A 19,310-nucleotide genomic window follows, 5' to 3' on the forward strand; every position below is an offset into this window, starting at 1 on the left:
GGCTTTTGGCAAGATAGTCACAAACAGTAGTGTCTTAAAAATATCTAAAATGAGAAAATTGTATGCCTTTCGCTCAATATTTCTCTCCCTAAAGGATTTAAAGTGCGTTGACTTTTATGGTGTAGATCTTTGTTTCTTGTCGTTTCCTGACGTTCAGCCTCTCACTGTGTAGGCCATTTGTTTCTAGGGTTCCTCAGCCTGTCTCAGGTGTACCTCTAATAAGAGTTTTGTACCCTTGCTGCAAAGCTGGTTTGGTACTAAACACGTATCATTTCACTTTACTCTGCAGCTCTTGTTGTAAAATAACCATTCTTAGGATAAGAAGTGACACATTGTAAGAGCAGATGTCTTACTATTCCTGTTGCGTCCTGCACTAAATTATTGGTCTTTGCCTCCTCTCCTTCCTCCCCTCCACACCCCATGCATGTGCTCCCACCATGCATGTGCACACACGTCTCCTTCCCTTCCCCATCCGATGTTCAGTGACCTCATTATCACCAGCTATGTGAGTCAGTAATGTCTTCAGTACTTGGGGGTATTGTGCCTGCTGTTTTATTCCTTGATTCTTGTTCTGTCTCTAAGAATAATACAGGTGTGGAATCCCTACTGCCACCACCCCCATCCCAGATGTCCTCAATCCTCTTATTATAATGATCGCCTTACTGACTTAATCACCTCTAGATTTCCCCCTGTCCAGTTCACCTAAGGAAGATCGACATTTCTCCCCATTAGAAATGGAGCCCATCCTGCAGCATTCTGTCCTCCCTGCTTTTTACTACTGCCCAACAGAGAGTCCAGCCAGGCTGGTCATACCGTGATCACTGACATATGCCCTGTTAAGTCTTATCTGTAATAGTTCATCTACCTAACAAGGAATTAATTTAGGTGGCTGCAACAATTTGGACCTGGGGAAAGAGGAAATAATTTAAATACTGAGCCTACTCTTCCTGTTATTCCATTGAGTGAAAAGGAGAATGAATCTGGAGTTGGTATCAGGTGTGAGCATTTCACCAAGCCAAGAGCATACACTAGAGTCGAGAGATAAGGTGTTTTTGGTGAAGCATGACTTTATATTCAAATTAACTAGTTCATTTGATGAGTTAGCCAAAGAAATCACAAACTATCAATGCTGTAGGGAAAATTGGCTGAGTTGGACTTAAAAGAACAAGAGAAAGAGTTTGCATCTCCAAAGTGGTGCCTGTCTGAGGGATTTGAATTTAAAGATAATTTTTACTATGTATGGCTTTTACCTTATTCCCTGATTTTAGAATCTAACCTTCAAATAAGGTGTAACTATTTGTTCTGATATTGTTAGCTCCTACTTACTTTCTCTCTGTAACTATACTATAATGTGCTTTAAGTGCAGGGACTATGTATGTTTTTAATCCTTTATTATATTCACTACAGAAGTAAATAGAGTACAGAGCACCTAATAGAATGGCTTTTAAGTATTTATTGATGTTTGGGCTTTACAGAATAGTACAGTATATTCAGTTTTACACCGTGGTGTTACATATGCATGTATTGTAAACACTAGATTTATTCTTTCCTCCTGATACCACCGGCCACGGTGAGTTGTCTGGGCTAAAGGTTTTAACCTGGAGGTGGGATGGTGTCCAAACCTTTTGAAATTATATGCAAATTTTTGTGTGTACTTAAATATGTACAGTTTCTTGGGAGAGCATGTGAACTTTCAGTAGGTTCTCAGAGAGTTCCAAAAAGGTAAGGTGCCTTGGACCTAGACAATGGAGGAAGCAAAGAAAGCTTTCTAAAATCAAGCTGAACGTGGAAAAATCACTAAAATGAAAATGGTAAAATGCTGTGCTGGACAGGATATTGATATGATACAATACATTGGTCAGTAAGTTTTAAAATTTAAAGTATACAGTGTTCTTTACTATATAAAGTCACCTTTTAAAATTCTTACAGTTAGCTCATGTAGGCAAGAAGATGACCCTTCTCCTGTAGTAAAAGTTTGATTGTTTATGTAACATGCGTATGATGGGGTCTTTCCTAATTTGGCATAATGCTTGTGAAAATGGTGAATTGTATAGTGTAATTGCTTTATCTTAATGCCCAATTCTGTAACTTAGATTTTTTTCTTTAGGAAAATGGCTCTGGTGTCAAAAAGCAAGGAAAAAACCCTGATAATTTTATTTGAACTTGACTGTGAAGTTAGCACCGACTTTGGGTGTAACATGACTGATTCTAGTAGCCCCTGCTGTGTTTGGGAGCCACAAGAAGAGCTGTGCATATTGAAGGTGCATAGCACAAAGCATTGCTGGTATAAGTGTGTTCTATTTGCAAACATTTGTTTAAGAGACCTTAATTTGAATTTATATATTTATGATTGTTAAATTTCCACCTGCAATTATTTTTACATTTTGAAAATTTCCCCATTTTATTTATATCTGTCTTAATTTTATAGACCATCTTTGGGTTTGCATAAAGAAGCTTATCAAAAGGATATCAGAAAGAAAATTAGCACAATAATTATCGATATTAATGTTTAATGGTGCTGTCATAGAATGTTTCACAAATTGTTGATTTCTTTACATTCATGAATTTAGTGAAATATTAATAAAGCACTAGTGTTTATTATTTGTTGTGTTCCTGTTTGTTAAAATAGTGTCACTGGTTTACTCTGGGGATTTTTTTTTTCTTCTGGGTGAACCAAAATATCCATGAAAGAACTTTAGATTTACTTTATTTCTGATGGCAGGTTGATATATAGACTTGGAATATATTAGGAGAAACATGCTAAGTTCTCATTAAGAAACTCTGTAGTGAGTTGGGAAAGAAGAACTAATGTCTTTTTTTTCATTTTTGTTTCAATTATACAGCAGATATAATTTCTACAGTAGAATTTAATCATTCTGGAGAATTACTAGCAACCGGAGATAAAGGTGGTAGAGTCGTCATCTTTCAACAGGAGCAGGAGGTAAGTATTTAAAGTTTAATATCTAAATTTCAGTTTGCTCTTGGGACTGGAGCTTATGCTGGAGAATCTCATCAGAGGATGTTGGCAGATTTTTAAAGAAGTGTGTTTATCAAGCAGAGTATCCAATGTATAGATGGCTCTGGTTTTCTTAGCTCTGTGTGTGTGTATGTGTACGTGTGTGTGTTGTTTTAATTGTGAGAAGATTTGGTTAGAGAAAGGGGTGGGAAGTGTGGAATAAAAGATTTTAACTGGTTTTAAAGCCTTGGCCCTCTTTTTTTTCCTTAAAATTCCATAAACTAAAATTGCTTTGACCTCTTTTCAGTGCATAGTTTGCTTTGTGTAATTGCGGGTGGGAGCGTAGTTTAAAGAAAAAGCTGCTCAATTATTTTGACATCAGTTACTAATGACTAATACTGTTACTGGGATTTAAGTATAAAGGTTTTAAATGACAGTTGCATGTATACGCATGTAACGTAATTTATAAGCTCAGTACCCCTCTTAAAGTGGAGTCGATTTGAAAATTGTTTCCTTTTCTCTTTGAAGAAAGGAATTTCTCATTGCAGAATCTGTGATTAAAGTAGGGTTTGGTTTTGTTTTGGGTACAACTTAGGCACACTTCTAAATCTGATTGACAAGATTTCTCACTAAAATTTTATGCTGAACAAAATTTGTCACAATGGATTTTCCCTTAGTCTCTCCCTCCATTTGTAGATCAAAGTTAAACCTTTATCATTTGTTTCCAAACATTCTGCCCCTGTCTATCTATAAGATATTCAAGAAGAGTTAAAAGTAATGTGGATAAAATGCAGGGTTTTACAAATAGATGTCTAAATCATAACACAGAGTTAGCTTTTAAAGGATTGTGAAATTCCTTAAATAAGCAAGAATCTAGTAATAATACTACTACTTTGCACTTCTATAGCGCCTTTGACCTGAGGATCTCAAAGTGCTATACAAACACTAATGAATTAATCCTCACAACACCCAGTGAGGTAGGTAATTTAATTTTAAAAGAAATGATTAACAGTGTCTGATTCGAAGATGCACAAACACTAAATATGTCTCCTTTTATTTATTATTATTTTTTTGGTTGGAAGAAAATATGAAAATAAGACTCAGGCTTTTCTTGACAGAGAATGATCTTGTGGGAAGGGGGGCAAAATCAGTTTTTGTTCCTGTTTTCAAGCAGCTAAAAATGTGACCATAAGAATTTTGAAATACTTAAGAGTCGAAATGGAACCTTACAGGTCATTACCGTTTCCCTTTATTTACAAGTGAGAAAGCCAGGCTATTAAGAGATCACTTGATTTCTTCATGGCAGAGCTAACAACCAGAACCCAGAACTTCCAACATGTTATCTCTCAGTGCGCTCTAACGTTTTTCCTGTTAGGTAACCAAAATGTGAGTGTTAATTTTGTTATTCAGAAATTAGAGCTGGCTTTCCCGTAGGCATTTTCTGCCCTTACGTGTATTTTTTTTTTTTTAACTGAAAATTAATGGCAGTCTACACTTTTGTTTTAAAGAAGGGTGTTTGGAGAAAAGCATTTAAAATTAAGTTTGCTTCCTAAGCACTTTCATCTTGAAGGGCTTTACATTGAAGGTTTCTGAGAGAGCCTACATTTCAAATGGGGGCTTTGTGTTATTTAAAAGTGTAAGTTGTCTGTCATTCTTAACTGCATTTAAGAGTTAAAGACAAAAATTAATTATCTAGAAACTCAAGATTAGTAGCGTGTCTTTTGAAAATTACTTAGTGTAAATATCAGTGTATTTTTTAAGGGATAGATTAAATAACAAAGATGGTAAATTATCGGCTTTCCCTCTTGAAACTTGATCTTGTTAATATTAATCTGATGCATTTTACCTAATATATTTTCCACATTTTTAAGCCCTGTCTTATACTGGAGCTTCTAATATAATGCTGTCTTCAGGACATTAGTGTCTATGTCGTTGATTATAAATGTATGTACCTTACGTTTATATCAATACCTAACATACTTAGGTTAGATTTTATGAGTTCACAGCTATACGTCTGTAAAATAGTGTTACAGTTTAAAAACTGGAAGAGAACTTAGAGATAGTCTTTTCCTAATGTTTAGGTAAATCCTAACAAAAGTTTACATAACAAAGTTATATTGCTTAGTTTAATAGCAAAGCTCTGGGATTAGAACTTGGATCTCTAAATTTTAATCCAGCTTTTTCTAACAACCACAGCTATTATACATACATCCCAAGGTACACTGGCGCTTAACAAGTGAGCATTTCTTAGACCCTGATGATGATGCTAGCTCTCTCTGCAAAACACAGTGATGTTTGAACTACAGTGTCTACAGTGTCAGGGTTCCTTGCTAAAACTGACTTGACTGGAGATTTACATATTTCCACTCACTTTTTTTATTGCCCTTAATTAAGAAGAAAAGATCATACTGTAGCAGCAGTGAACCTTGCACATCAAACTTTGACATCTTTAACCCACCTTTCTGTCTCACTTTTACCCTTCAGGTGTGGCAGGTCCCCTTCCTGTCATCCTGTCGGGCACACTTTGCTGCCTGTCCCTCTGTTTCCCAGGCAGAGAAACTGGGTGGTCAATAAACAGGGTCTTCATTCAGTTTATTTCAGCCTGAGTATATTCAGAGTATTTATTCAGAGTGTTTATTCAGAGTATATTTCAGCCTGGTGTTCCTGTAACATTTTCTGCTGTTATTTAATAGTATTTTTATAACTAACACGTTTGAATAGTTTTCTATTTGACAGAATCTCTGTGATGGAAGCAGGGTGTGTAGGGAAATTGAGGCACAAGGGTAAATCGATTTCCATGAGGCATCATATGCATCACATGGTCAGAGTCCAAAATTTTGAGTCTAATCCAGTGTTCTTTATAGCATGTCCTGAAATAACTGACCCATCTTACTAATTTTCACAGCTTGTATATAATGGCTTTTGACAACAGAGTGGATGGTGGGATACATTCCTTCTGATAATGATAATTTGGAGGGAGATTCCATGCAGCTGTTACATTGTGGTGTTCCTTAGTTTTTAAGGGATCTTTGTTTCTATGGGTGCTCATGTTAAATGATCAGCAGTTGTTGAAGTAGTTGGTTTCCTGTTGGCTTTGGATTGCTCAGAACTTCTTCAGGTTTCTCTGAGGCTTTTTGATATACATGATAAGCTAAAGTGTTGGGGGAGGGTTGATATTTTTAACGGACAGTTAAGGAGAAAAGTGAGCAGAGAGGTGGTTCCTTTCTGATTTCTTTCTAGATTGTTATGCAGCATTTGTTTTCTGTTTTCTATGACTGCTGGTTACTTTCTAGGATTTCTTTCTCATTTTTTCTTAATGTGGTATTCCCAAAACTCCTTAACAGAGTATAGAAGAAAGCGAAAGACTGGAATGGGACTCAAAATCAACATGTGGTTTAACAGAATTCAATATCGTTTATACAAAGGGCTTGGTTTAGTCTGTTGTTTAAGTGAAGGGACAGATCCTACTGTTTTAGAGTGATGTGGCACCGTTCACTTAACATAGTACTTCCTGTGTGCCAAGCAGAATAGCAGATTTAGAAACATTGGAGAGGAATGGTTGAAGGGACTAAGGCTGTAAAGCCAGGAGAAGAAGAGACTACGAAGAGTCTTGTAACTTAGGGATTCATGTGGAAGAAGAGGTTAGTTTATTTTGTGTATGGAAATAAGTATACAAGAATTGGATGCCCATCTGTCAGGAATATTGTGGAAAGAATATGAGAAGTTCAAGAAAATACTACCACTGTGGTTTCTTCCAAATCAAAATATCTATAAAATAAGCTTCCTTTTCTAAGCTACCAGGCTTTAACTGTCTTCATTTTTCATTCAATTTTTAAATCTAAGGTTGTGCTTTCAGAGTACAAAATGTTAGAATCACCTAAAAATGCACCTAACCACCTAAAAATTTTAACCAGAATGTTAAAATGCAGATTCCTAGATTGCACTTCAAAACCACCAAATCAGAATTTCTGGAAGCCAGAGACACCATCACTTTTCATTCATTCATTTCATTTATTTATTTATTAATTATAAACTCCTTTGGGGACTTAACCTGATAGAAAATTAAAATTAAAATTGACTGCATTCCAATACCAGGATAATGATAAAAGCTCCAGAATACAGCTTCAAGTTTATCTTATCTAAAAATATGTTTAAACCGTTTTTCCAAGATAGATCATGCATATAGAAAAATGCATAGAATTATATGTGTACAGTTCTATGAATTTTCACAACAAATACATTTGTGTAACTATCATCTGGGTCAAGAAATGGGATATTACTGGCACTCCAGAAGCCTCTCTATCCTGTCACTACTACCCCCCTATCCCGAACTAACTGTGAACTTGTTTTGCCTGTTTTGAACTTTATATGTATATGGTGTGTTCATAGAAATTAAGAGCTAAAATTTATAGGGTTTGCAGGGCTTCTTAACCCTTTCTGTGATGTAGCTTCCTTCAGTAGCCTGGTAAAGTCTGTGGACTTTTCAAGAATGTTTTAATTGCATAAAATACATAGGATTGTGAAGGAAACTATTGAAATATATTTTTCAATTTATTAAAAACACTTATTTTTGAGCAGTATGTGTTTTTTTGTGACTAACAGCTGAAGTGTGATTTTAAAACATGTCATTTCTATAGTGACAAAGTCATGGTATTGCTAATACTGTGGCCTGCTGCTACATCCATAATTGAAAGAAATGCTGAATTTCAGCTAGAGATTAGTAAAAATAACATGTAAATTTCTACCACATCCAAGTTTATAAAATCCCATGGACCCTTGGGAGTTGAGTAGTCTGTGGGCCCCAAATTTGTAACCTCTGGTAATGCAATCTCTTTTTACCAATAAAGAAACTGGGGGGCTCAGACAGCAGGTTTACTCGTGGAAAGTCATACAGTTAACAAAGAAGTGAACCCTTGCTCTAGAACCCTTATATCCCGATTCCCTGTCCATTGCTTTTCCCATTCTGACATGGGTATAGCAACAACAGTTTATATTGCAGACCCTCTGCCAAGCTCCCTAAATCTTATTAATCTTCACAGTAAAATAACGAAGATGTTATGCACACTTACTATGTCTCAATTTATTACAGATTTATAAATGAATTGAGATTTTGCGAAGATAAATGTCTTCTCTAAGATCCCACAGCTAGTCAAGTGGGTAAAAAAAAAAAAGCTAATCCTGTATAAATTGGGATGAATATCCACAATGAAAAAAAATCTTACTCCTCTAAGTAATGAGCTTAAGTGGTATAAATCACACAAGAAAATCAGTTTCATTAACTTTATAGTAATGAGAAAAGTACTTGATCATCAGACTTTTTAATAGTAGCCATTAAGGTATGATGTTTTTCTCTGTAGAGGCTTAGAGAGGGAAAAGTTGGAATGAGTTTGAAAACCCTGAGAGTTTAAAGACCTGGGTTCTAGTCCTCATTTGTATTTATTCATTCATCCAGCCACCCCTCTTGTTCAGCCATCTATTATCCAGATTTCTAGTTTCAGTTTACCTCTTAATATTCCCAGTAATTAAAATTATTTGCTCTATGCCCCGCTCTTATTCTGTGTCATGGTTTAGAAATAAATTATTCTGGGTAGTTAGATAATCTGAATAATAGCACATTAACTATTTTAGATTTTATAACATTTTAAAGCGTTACAGTTAACCCTTGAACTACATGGGGTTAATCCCTATATAATTTATGGTCAGCCCTCCACATCTGCTGATTTGTGGTACTGTCATATTTACTATTGAAAAATATCCATGTAAGAGTGGTCCTGCACAGTTCAAACCCGCGTTGTTCAAGGATCAACTGTATATTAATTGTAACTTAACACATTTTCTTTAAATTTTATTTGAATATCATAGGTAAAGAAGAATACCACTTGATTTGATTTTCTAATTGATTCAACCAGGTATCCTTTTTATCTCTCCCACTATGTTGTAGTTTTGTAAACAGGAAATTATGACTGATATTCTTCTAGATAACATATTGATTAGCATAGTACATAATAAGAACTCAGTGAATGAGCATTAGCTTATTACTATTGGATATAATTTAATAGGATCCTGTAAAATCTTCAAGTATTTCAACTACCATCACTGTGATCAGCTTGGAAAAAGTTAGAAATTTTTTTGTTTGTTTTATGTTTACCCCATCTTGTATTTTGCTTTATTCTAGAAAATTCCCCTAGGTTGCTGAATGCATTGATAATGGTTTGTTATCTGATATGAATTGATTTTGTTTTGTACCATTTCTGTCACTGTCCCTGAATTGCTGTTTCACAAAACTCAAAAACTCTTTAAACTAACTGTAGGTGACCCTTGAATAACACAGGTTCGAACTGTGTGGGCCCACTTACACATGGATTATTTTCAATAGTAAATACTGCAGTACTACAGGATTCATGGTTGGTTGAATCCACAGCTGTGGAGCCACAATACAGAGGGCCAAGTCCGAGCTATATGTGGACTTACCACTGCGCAGAGAGACTTGGCACCCATAACCCCCATGTTGTTCAAGGGTCAACTATATTTTGAAATATAAAACAAATGGTTGTCTCTAACAAGTAATAGGATTAAAGGAGCATTAAAAAACAGTAACTAAGTTTTCGTAGTGTTCTATTTGGAAACTTAAAAAATGTCCATTTTTTTTTCTCTCATTTTTATGTGATCAAAGGAAAATACAGTCAATGTTTTCTAAAATTTTTTATGTTTTGGTCTAGGAGCAAAGTAAATATTTTCTGTGTTTTCACAGTTTCATTTAAGGCAGAGGAAGTTAGTAAAAACACAAGGCAGTTTTTTATATATTTAGAATTAATTAGCTGTTATAGAACGTCAAGTGATGTTACTTCAAAGAAGTCATTTTTAACTCTTGATTATTCTTAATATGATTATCGTGGAAAATATGAAAACTGTGTATCATTTCCACAAAGAATAAGATAAAAATCCAAAAAAAAAAAAAATCCAAAATCATCCCATCACATGAATAAAGATCAATTTATGTATCTGTGTTTATTCTGGGGCTCTATTTTGTTTTGTAGAAAAAGTATCATGTTGTATGTATCATTCTGTAACTTTTTTTTTTTAAATTTTACTTACTTATTTATTTATTTATTTATTTTTGGCTGTGTTGGGTCTTTGTTTCTGTGCAAGGGCTTTCTCTAGTTGTGGCAAGCGGGGGCCACTCTTCACCGTGGTGCGCGGGCCTCTCACTATCGCGGCCTCTCTTGTTGCGAAGCACAGGCTCCAGACGCGCAGGCTCAGTAATTGTGGCTCACGGGCCTAGTTGCTCCGCGGCATGTGGGATCTTCCCAGACCAGGGCTTGAACCCCTGTCCCCCGCATTAGCGGGCAGATTCTCAACCACTGCGCCACCAGGGAAGCCCCTGTAACTTCTAATGTTTTCTCCGATTAATCTCAGTCTCAGTCAGGGAAGTGAAGAGACTATTGCAAACCCTGAGTGGAAAGAAATGCATGTGTCATTTGGAAGAACATAGTCTGTCTTTATAACTTAAATGACACAGTTTAACAAATGTGTACCTTGTGGGATCTGCAGAATGTATTAGCAAGGAAGCATTGCACATAAATTAACATGGTTGAGAAACATTGATCTCCATATGAATTTAATTGGCTCTATAGCATTTCATAATTTACTTGACTTAGGCTGTTTATGCATTAAGTTGTTCATACATCTTTGCATACATTGTTTTTCATTAGGTTATACTTTGAAGTGGAATTGTTGAGTACCTTTTTAAGGCTTTCAATAAGTATGGACAAATTATCCTCCAGAAAAGCTGTGTAAATTTATACTTCTCCCAGTAGTGTATGACTTTGTCCATATTCTCATCATTAAAACTGTGGTCATTATCATGTTTTTTTTATTCTTCATCAGTTTAAAGGCAAAACATTATTCCTTAATTTTGAATACTAATGATGATGAGTAGTTATACATATATTTGCTGATCATTTTTTAGGTTAATGACCTTTTCATCTTTCAGAGGAGGGTGTTAATATTTTTCCTAATTATTTTTAAGGACCTTTTACACATGAAAGATGGTAACTGTTGTCCTAAGATGCACTTTTCTCCCCAGTATACTGTTTTTTAACCTTTAAATATTCCTACCTAGTCAGACAGACGTCCACCTTTCTCTGCTCTTTGCTTTCATTTTTATACTTAGCTCTTTTTCACTTCAGAATTATATAGAAATTTGCCATTGTACTTTCTTTTGGCTGCCTTTATTTACTTTTAAATATTTAATTATTCCCTCTGGAATTTATTTTTGTGTAAGAAATGAAGTTCTAATTCTCTTTCCAAATGTTTGTTTGGCTCAAACATCATTGGATTTTACTGCTGTTTTATATTCTGTTTTGGTTTGTTTGAACCTCAGGGGCATACTTGAGTTCATGACACTACTATTATAGATCATGGCGAGGCCCTTTCTTTAAGTAAACAAACACGTGCACGCACGTGTGTAGTCACACGTACATTAACTTTTATTTGCATAACGTGCTGCCATTCTCCCATGCACCTCTCCCTTCATAGATAACCATTTGAATGTGTTCTTATAATTTGTATTTTGTTATTGTGTGCTGTTATTTAATTGTGGCAAAATATCATGTAACATTCAACCTCCCAACAATTTCCATGTGTACAATACAGTTTTAACCACATATACATTGTTATGCAACAGAACCCCCCAGTTCTGCATAACTGAAACTCTACCTACCGAACAGCAACTTCCTTCTTCCTCCCTCCACTCTCCGGCAGTCACCATTCTCCTTTCTGTTTCTATGAGGTTGACTACTTTAGATACCCCGTATAAGTGGAATTATGCAGTACTTGTCATTTTTGACTGGCTTATTTCACTTGGCATAATGTCCTTAAGGTTCATCCATGTTGTAGCCTATGACAGGAGTTCCTTTTTTTTAAAGGCTGAATAATATTCCATTAAATGTGTATTATACACACCCCCCCCACACACATTTTCTTTATTCATTTAACAGTCGATGGACATTTAGGTTGTTTCCACTTCTTAGCTATTGTGAATAATCTCATTTGATATTCTGTTTTCAATTATTTTGGATATATACCAGATTGCTGAATCATATGGTAGTTCTTTCCCCCCCACCCCCACCCCCATCTGTGCCTCGTGGTATGCAGGATCTTAGTTCCCTGACAGGGGATCAAACCTGTGCCCCCTGCAGTGGAAGCATGGAGTCTTAACCACTGGAACGCTAGGGAAGTCCCCCCTTTTTTTTTTTAATTAATTAATTTATTTTTGGCTGCATTGGGTCTTTGTCGCTGCGCGTGGGCTTTCTCTACTTACGGCGAGCGGGGGCTACTCTTTGTTGCGCTGCGCAGGCGTCTCATTGCGGTGGCTTCTCTTGTTGCGGAGCACGGGCTCTAGGCGCGCGGGCTTCAGTAGTTGTGGCACGAGGGCTCAGTAGTTGTGGCACATAGGCTCAGTAGTTGTGGTGCACGGGCTTTAGTTGCTCCGCAGCATGTGGGATCTTCCCGGACCAGCGCTTGAACCCATGTCCCCTGCATTGGCAGGCAGATTCTTAACCACTGCGTCACCAGAGAAACCCTATTTTTTATTTTTTTGAGGAACGCCCATACAGTTTTCAAAGTGGCTGCACAGTTTGTATGCTGCATTTTTTAAAAAGCTCTATTGAAAGATACACAGAAAAGTGCACAGAACACTAGTGGATTATCACACACAGAACTTCCCATCCTTCCTTTAACCCTTCTCATTCCCCTTCCCAGTCATTCCTTTCTCTTTCCTCCCCTTGTAAGCCTGTCTTCTAACACTTAGTTTGGCTTGTAGTTATAGAACTTTTTATAAATGGAATCTACAGTAAGTATTTTATGTCTGGCCTTTTTGCTCAGTTTATGTTTGTGTAATAATTTTCTCACTTTCATTGCTATATAATGTTCTTTTGTAAAACTGTACCACAATTTGTCCATTCTGTTATAAATAGATGCAGACATTTTGGTTGTTTCAGTTCATGGATTAATAATGCTGCTGTGAACATTCTTGATCACATTTTCTGGTGCACATTGTCATGCTTGAAATTATCATGTCATGGGGGTAGGCATTTAGTTTTAGTAGTCAACACAGTAAAAAGTGGTTCTGCCAATTTTATTCTCATGAACAATATATGAAAATTCTGGCTGTTCCACATCTTTGCCAATGTTTTGTATTGTCAGTAATTTTAAAATTTAAATATTTGGAGGTTATGAGGGCATCTTATGGTGGTTTTTTTTTTTTTTTAAATGAGCAAGTGTTTTTCAGGTCATCTTTTTTTATTTTATTTTATTTATTTATTTATTTTTGGCTGTGTTGGGTCTTCGTTTCTGTGCGAGGGCTTTCTCTAGTTGCTGCGAGCGGGGGCCACTCTTCATTGCGGTGCGCGGGCCTCTCACTATCACGGCCTCTCTTGTTGCGGAGCACAGGCTCCAGACGCGCAGGCTCAGTAGTTGTGGCTCACAGGCTTAGTTGCTCCGCGGCATGTGGGATCTTCCCAGACCAGGGCTCCAACCCATGTCCCCTGCATTGCCAGGCAGATTCTCAACCACTGCGCCACGAGGGAAGCCCTTATGGTGGTTTTAATTTGTACTTTCTTGATTAACGCCAAGGTTCAGCATCTTTTTATGTGTTTATTGGCCATTGGATATCATCTTTTGTGAAGTGCCTACTAAAATCTCTTGCACTTGTTTTCTGCTGGGTTGTCTGTCATTTTTCTTATTGATTTGTGGGCTTTTTGCACTTTTTGAATATATGAACCCTTTGTCAGTTGTATTTGTTGGAAGTATCTATCTTCCATTCTGTGACTTACCATTTAGAAAAAATGAAAAGGTATCTTTTGACAAATAGAGGTTATTAATATTAATATAATTCAGTTTATCAATGTTTTCTCTAGACTTAACTGCTTTTTCTGTCCTGTATAAGAAATACTTCTCTACCCCAAGGTCCAGGAAGATACACATTTCTGTTATCTTTTAGATCTGTGCTCTCTAGTATGGTAGTTAGTAGATCCCTGTGGCTATTTAAATTTTAATTAATTAAAATTAAGTAAAATTTAAAGTTCACTTCCTTAGTCACAGTAGCTACATTTCAGGTGCTCAGTAACCACATGTGGCTGGTGGCTACCATATTGGACAGCACAGATACAGACTATTTGCAGAAAGCTCTCTTGGACAGTGTTGTACTAGACATATTCACATTTATATTTCTGATTCACCTGAAATCAGTTTACATGAGTGGCTTGAGGTGTAGTAGGGGTCAGGGTTTGTTTTATTATATATGAATAGCCAATTAACCAAAAACTATTTAGTGAGAAGACCATCCTGGCTCAGCAGTGCCACTTTTGTCCAAATTCAGGCCTGTTTCTGGGCCATCTGTTCTCTTCCATTGGTATATTTTGTCAGTTCTCGTGTGAGTACCACACTGTCTTCATTGTGGCTTTAAAACTTGGTCATGATACAGCATCCTTTATGTATTTGTGGCTTCTGTTTGTGTCCATGTTGAAGTATGTGATTTTGTTTTTGTGGACTGTGTTTTTTAATGTATGTGAAGAATACTATGTCTTGCACCTCATTCTGTGCCCTACTTTATCACTAAGAGCTGTGTTTTCCAGAACCTTCTGTCTTGCTGTGTGTGCATCTAACCCATTCTTCCTAATTTCTGCACCATACTCCATTTGCCAGGTTAATTCCAGCTTCCCTTTACCATACTAGTGCCACCTTTTATTCATTCTTTTTGCTTTTATTTTTGTTCATTTAGAAAATTTTTATTGAATGCCTGTTATATGCCAGATACTATTACAGGTGTTGGGATGAAGCGTTTCTAAATTCATTAAGAAGATTTCACATAAATAGATTGTGTGGTTAAGAAAATAGATTCTGGAAAGCTGTACAAGAAAAACCCAAATATGAGGCATTCTGGAATGTATCATGATTCTCTCTGATTGTAGGAGAGTTTTTAAAACAAAAATAAAATAGCCTTCTTTGACTTTGATGCGTTCTTGTTCGAGTGGCACAGTGTTGAGGACATGGGATTATGTTCCTTTTTTTTGTTTGCTCAGTGTACTCAGTGCATGCAGAGAACAGTGCTGTCGTGACCATTGTAATGTAAACATCCCTCCCCACGTTTTAGGGAAAATCCCACTGTCTGCTAGGGTCCGGCTCTCTGTAGTTCGTTAAGTCGGTCATTGTTTTATGGCATCTGTTTTATGACATCTTTTCATTTGTTACTGCTGCTGTCATCTCTGCTGTTATTTTTTTGTTCTTATCCATTGTCTTTAAAAATTCACTGTAATTTTAGCAGTTTCAGGAGAGAGTGCACATGCCTCATGTATCTTTAACTTGTCAGCTGTAACTTTCTCCTTGTGTGTGGGGTGTGTGTGTGTGTGTGTGTGTGTATACATATATATATATGTATATATATATATATATATATATATATATATATATATATTTTTTTTTTTCCCTGTCGGAAAGAAACAGTGCTTCTTGCAATCCATTGAGACGGCCAAACACCTCCAATGATTTTGTTTCTGAATCATGTAATAAATCATGTTTAGACCCATGTAGTTATTCTTGAGTCTTAAGGATGATGTTATTTTTCTGTTGTAGAAAATATTTTTATATGGTTGTGCTTTTCTTTTCCTTATCATCAAATACAGCGTGACCCTGATAGACCTAGTTTCTGCATATACCTTGGCCCTGCTTACCTTGGCTCTTTGTTTTGCTTATCTGAATTATATGGACCTTAATTTCTACTTTTGACTAAAGTTTCACACACACAAGTTACCGGAAGGCAGAGATTCTGTGTTATTAAATTTCTCTATACCTCTGGGACCTAGTGTACATAGTATTGTAGTCTCTTGCTTAAGTTAAAACACTTATTGTAGCTTTTTTTGGAGAGTAACATGACAAACGTTTAGAAACTGAGTAACTTTCAGTGGAAGACTTACGGAATTTCTTCTGGTGAGATATTAGCGTGTACACATTACATGGGTTAGGTTATCAGATTTGGTGTAAGAGTATGGTAACGAGACCAAGGTTCTGAGTTTGACTTTTACCCTTTCCATATCCCCAGTGTGGATTATGTTCTATGGTATGCTTTGCATTCTCAGTATTGGCAAAGCCACTCAGTAATAATTGATACTACTGTCAGAGGACCCACACACAACTGTAACCATGAATGATCAATCCGGGTAATCAAGCTACTGGAAAAAAACAACCCAAAACATACACTTACAAGATGATGATTCAATAAAGTTTTCTTTTTATAAGGAGAAATAATAATAATGACTAACGGGTCATTCTTATTATCAAGTAATCTTAAACATTTCATTTGCTAATTCACTTTTACTTAAAACAGTTGATTATAAATAATATCTTTCTTTTAAACTATTTTTCCATTGGTTTTTTGAACTAGACATTTAATGTCTTTAGTGGAAAGGTTTTTGATTATGTGATGATGGATTAAAAGGTAAAATCCTGAACATGGTTGTAATTCTCATTTTTGCTAAGGTCGTGTTAACTGAAGAAGTTCACAGGTAGTCTCTTTATCCAATAGCTTAAATTATATTCACTCACACTGATACTAAGTGAAATAAATCGTTGGTGCGTGCTAGGCTCATAATATAAGAAAGACAATTCAAGGAGGGTACACAGTTGTTGATGGGGTGAGGCCTGCTGGGTATTGCTGAATGTGGGCTCGGTGGGTAATAGAGCCCTGTAACTGTGGTCTTGGGTGGGGGAGGTCGGGGTCAGATGTGCTGTTGCGTTTATGAGAGCTCTTCTCTTAAAGAGTTTTTCAGCAGTGAAATGACCTAAAGGCAGGCATGAGAAAGGGAAAGGAAGAGGACAATACATCATGTTAAGTAACGGATAGAGAACTGATCCTTAAGACAGTGGGCAGAGAAAGAAGGTGTGCCTCAGCCAGCTGTTCCTGATGAGCTTTTCTTATTTAATCTTTACTTTTTGTTACGTATGCTTAGTAGTCCTCTGTACTATGTCATATATAATGGTAAAGTAATCAGCAGAATGATCCGTATTTTAATAACACTTTTCCTCATGAATTGGGCCTAATTATTAGGCTTTATTTAGCTTTTCCTTTTTTTTCTTATAAGCATTTGTATTTATTCCTTGAAAGCCTTTAAATATAAAAAACAATATAATTGTATATAAGATTCAGGATCTGCTGGAATTGACTATATGTTTGATTAATTTGAAATATTTCTCAACTGGTCCAAATATTTTTGTTTCCATTTTAGAACAAAATCCAGTCTCATAGCAGAGGAGAATATAATGTTTACAGCACCTTTCAGAGCCATGAACCAGAGTTTGACTACTTGAAAAGTTTAGAAATAGAAGAAAAGATCAACAAAATTAGGTGGTTACCCCAGAAAAATGCTGCTCAGTTTTTATTGTCTACCAATGGTAAGTGTAAATTTTTTCTTTTCATGTGCCCACTATGTACACATATCCTGTAGGATGCTTTCCCCTTTTCAAAGAGGAGTAGTTGTTAAGAGATCTCCGCAAATAGACGTTTGGAAATATTTTTTCCCCATATAGAATGTAAACTCTTCTATTTTGTCTTCCCTTTTTTATTGTCTTTTAGTTTTTAAATTCTATGAAAGAGATCCTCAGGTGTCCACTTCTTTTAGTCCACACGGTTTGTAGTGAAAAGAATGAGCTTTACCACTGGGTTTGGGTCAGGTCCTGTTTCTGCCACTTCTTGGCTTAGTCACCTTGGGCAGCTTACTAACACTGAATCAAGTTTCCCTCATCTGCAAACTGGAGATGGTAATATCTGTGTTACAGTACGGTTGTGAGGAGTAAATGTGATGACTCCTAGTGTACATAGTGAGTGCTCAGTAAATACTGATTTCCTTTCCTCTTCCTTTTTAAGTGTGCCTAACTCTCCAAAGAGTATTTCAAACTGTAAATACAAAACACTCTGTCAAAGGATGGCCCCCATTCCAGGATACTCTCTAGGAGAGCGCTCTTCCTACTTGATCCTCATCCAAGAAGGACACAAACCGGAGTTGACTCATTGCCTTCTTCCCAGCGAGCCTTATGGCTGTAAGAAGATGCTTCTTATACTGTTTTGTTTGTTCAGGAAACGTTATTAAGTGAGGTTTAGAACTGTATAATCACTCTACCAGAATTTAAAGTCCTTTATGACAGGTTAAGAAGTGGGTCATTTCTTTTGTTCTTCTAAATATTTTTCACATGAGTTGTTGTGACCTGGTTTATCCCTGTGGATTTGAGTCTAAAGAGAAGCATTAGAGTGTTTGAGGGGTACATCCAGGTGTTCTGGGTAGCCATAGTCTGTAAAAATTTAGATTAAAAGTTTTTTGAGGCTGGCACAAGGATTGGGGAAAACCTCTCATTTTCTCATCCCCTCGGTGTTAATAAAATCAGATTTTAGCACCTAGACCTCACCATTCTTTAGCATTTGCAGAATGTAAACTCAAGTGACTTCGGGGGTGACCCAGTAGACAGTATTAAGTGCTGCCCTCATCCACCTTAGCTTATCACCCATTGTATCCAGTTATTGGAAATGCATTCCCCAGAATGATGCCACTAGCTGACAACATAAATGTTTGCTTCCTCTTAGATGCCGATTTTTCTGATTGTCAAAGCTCTCCCTAACAAGTCCATTGAAATCTGTACCATCTACCCCCTCTCTTTTTACATAAACTGCATTCCCCTCTCTTCTTACTGAAAGAAAAATAAATAGAAATAATGATTTAAAGCTTGTAACTTAGAGCATCCTAGATGAAGGGTATATGTTTACTCATGTCACATGTTGGTTTCTAATCTTGGTTCAGTTTTAATTTACATAGGTAACTAAGTTATTTCAAATAGCACTTCAGATACTGCTCTTTGACACAAATAATATGTAATTATACCATTTACGTAGTTTCTACTTTGGAAGTAAATGTCCCAGGAAGTGTGTTTGCTCTTAGTAATTTTGGCGGTTCACTTTTTTAAATAATTAATTAATTCATTTATTTTTGGCTGCATTGGGTCTTCGTTGCTGTACATGGGCTTTCTCTAGTTGCGGCGAGCAGGGGCTACTCTTCATTGCAGTGTGCGAGCTTCTCATTGTGGTGGCTTCTCTTGTTGCAGAGCATGGGCTCTAGACACGCAGGCTCAGTAGTTGTGGCTCACGGACTCAGTAGTTGTGGCGCACGGGCTTAGTTGCTCCGTGGCATGTGGGATCTTCCTGGACCAGGGCTCGAACCCGTGTCCCCTGCACTGGCAGGCGGATTCTTAACCTCTGCGCCACCAGGGAAGTCCCAGTTCACTTCTTATAGGCTAAATCATTTTACTTTTT

General features: G+C 36.5%; 1 protein-coding gene across 2 annotated transcripts in view; it reads left to right on the forward strand.

Moving 5' to 3' along the window:
• Positions 1-19,310, forward strand: part of PPP2R2A (protein phosphatase 2 regulatory subunit Balpha) — an 85,120-nt gene that overhangs the window by 50,818 nt on the left and 14,992 nt on the right. Inside the window, exons 3-4 of one of the 2 annotated variants that reach the window (XM_068552743.1) lie at positions 2,844-2,941; positions 17,239-17,404. In XM_068552743.1, the coding sequence (XP_068408844.1) occupies positions 2,844-2,941; positions 17,239-17,404 (264 nt within the window). The remainder of the gene's footprint in view (positions 1-2,843; positions 2,942-17,238; positions 17,405-19,310) is intronic. The other variant, XM_068552744.1, reaches the window with a different exon arrangement.

This window comes from Eschrichtius robustus, chromosome 10, assembly GCF_028021215.1.
Source record: "Eschrichtius robustus isolate mEscRob2 chromosome 10, mEscRob2.pri, whole genome shotgun sequence".
In the NCBI taxonomy this organism is placed as follows: Eukaryota; Metazoa; Chordata; class Mammalia; order Artiodactyla; family Eschrichtiidae; genus Eschrichtius; species Eschrichtius robustus.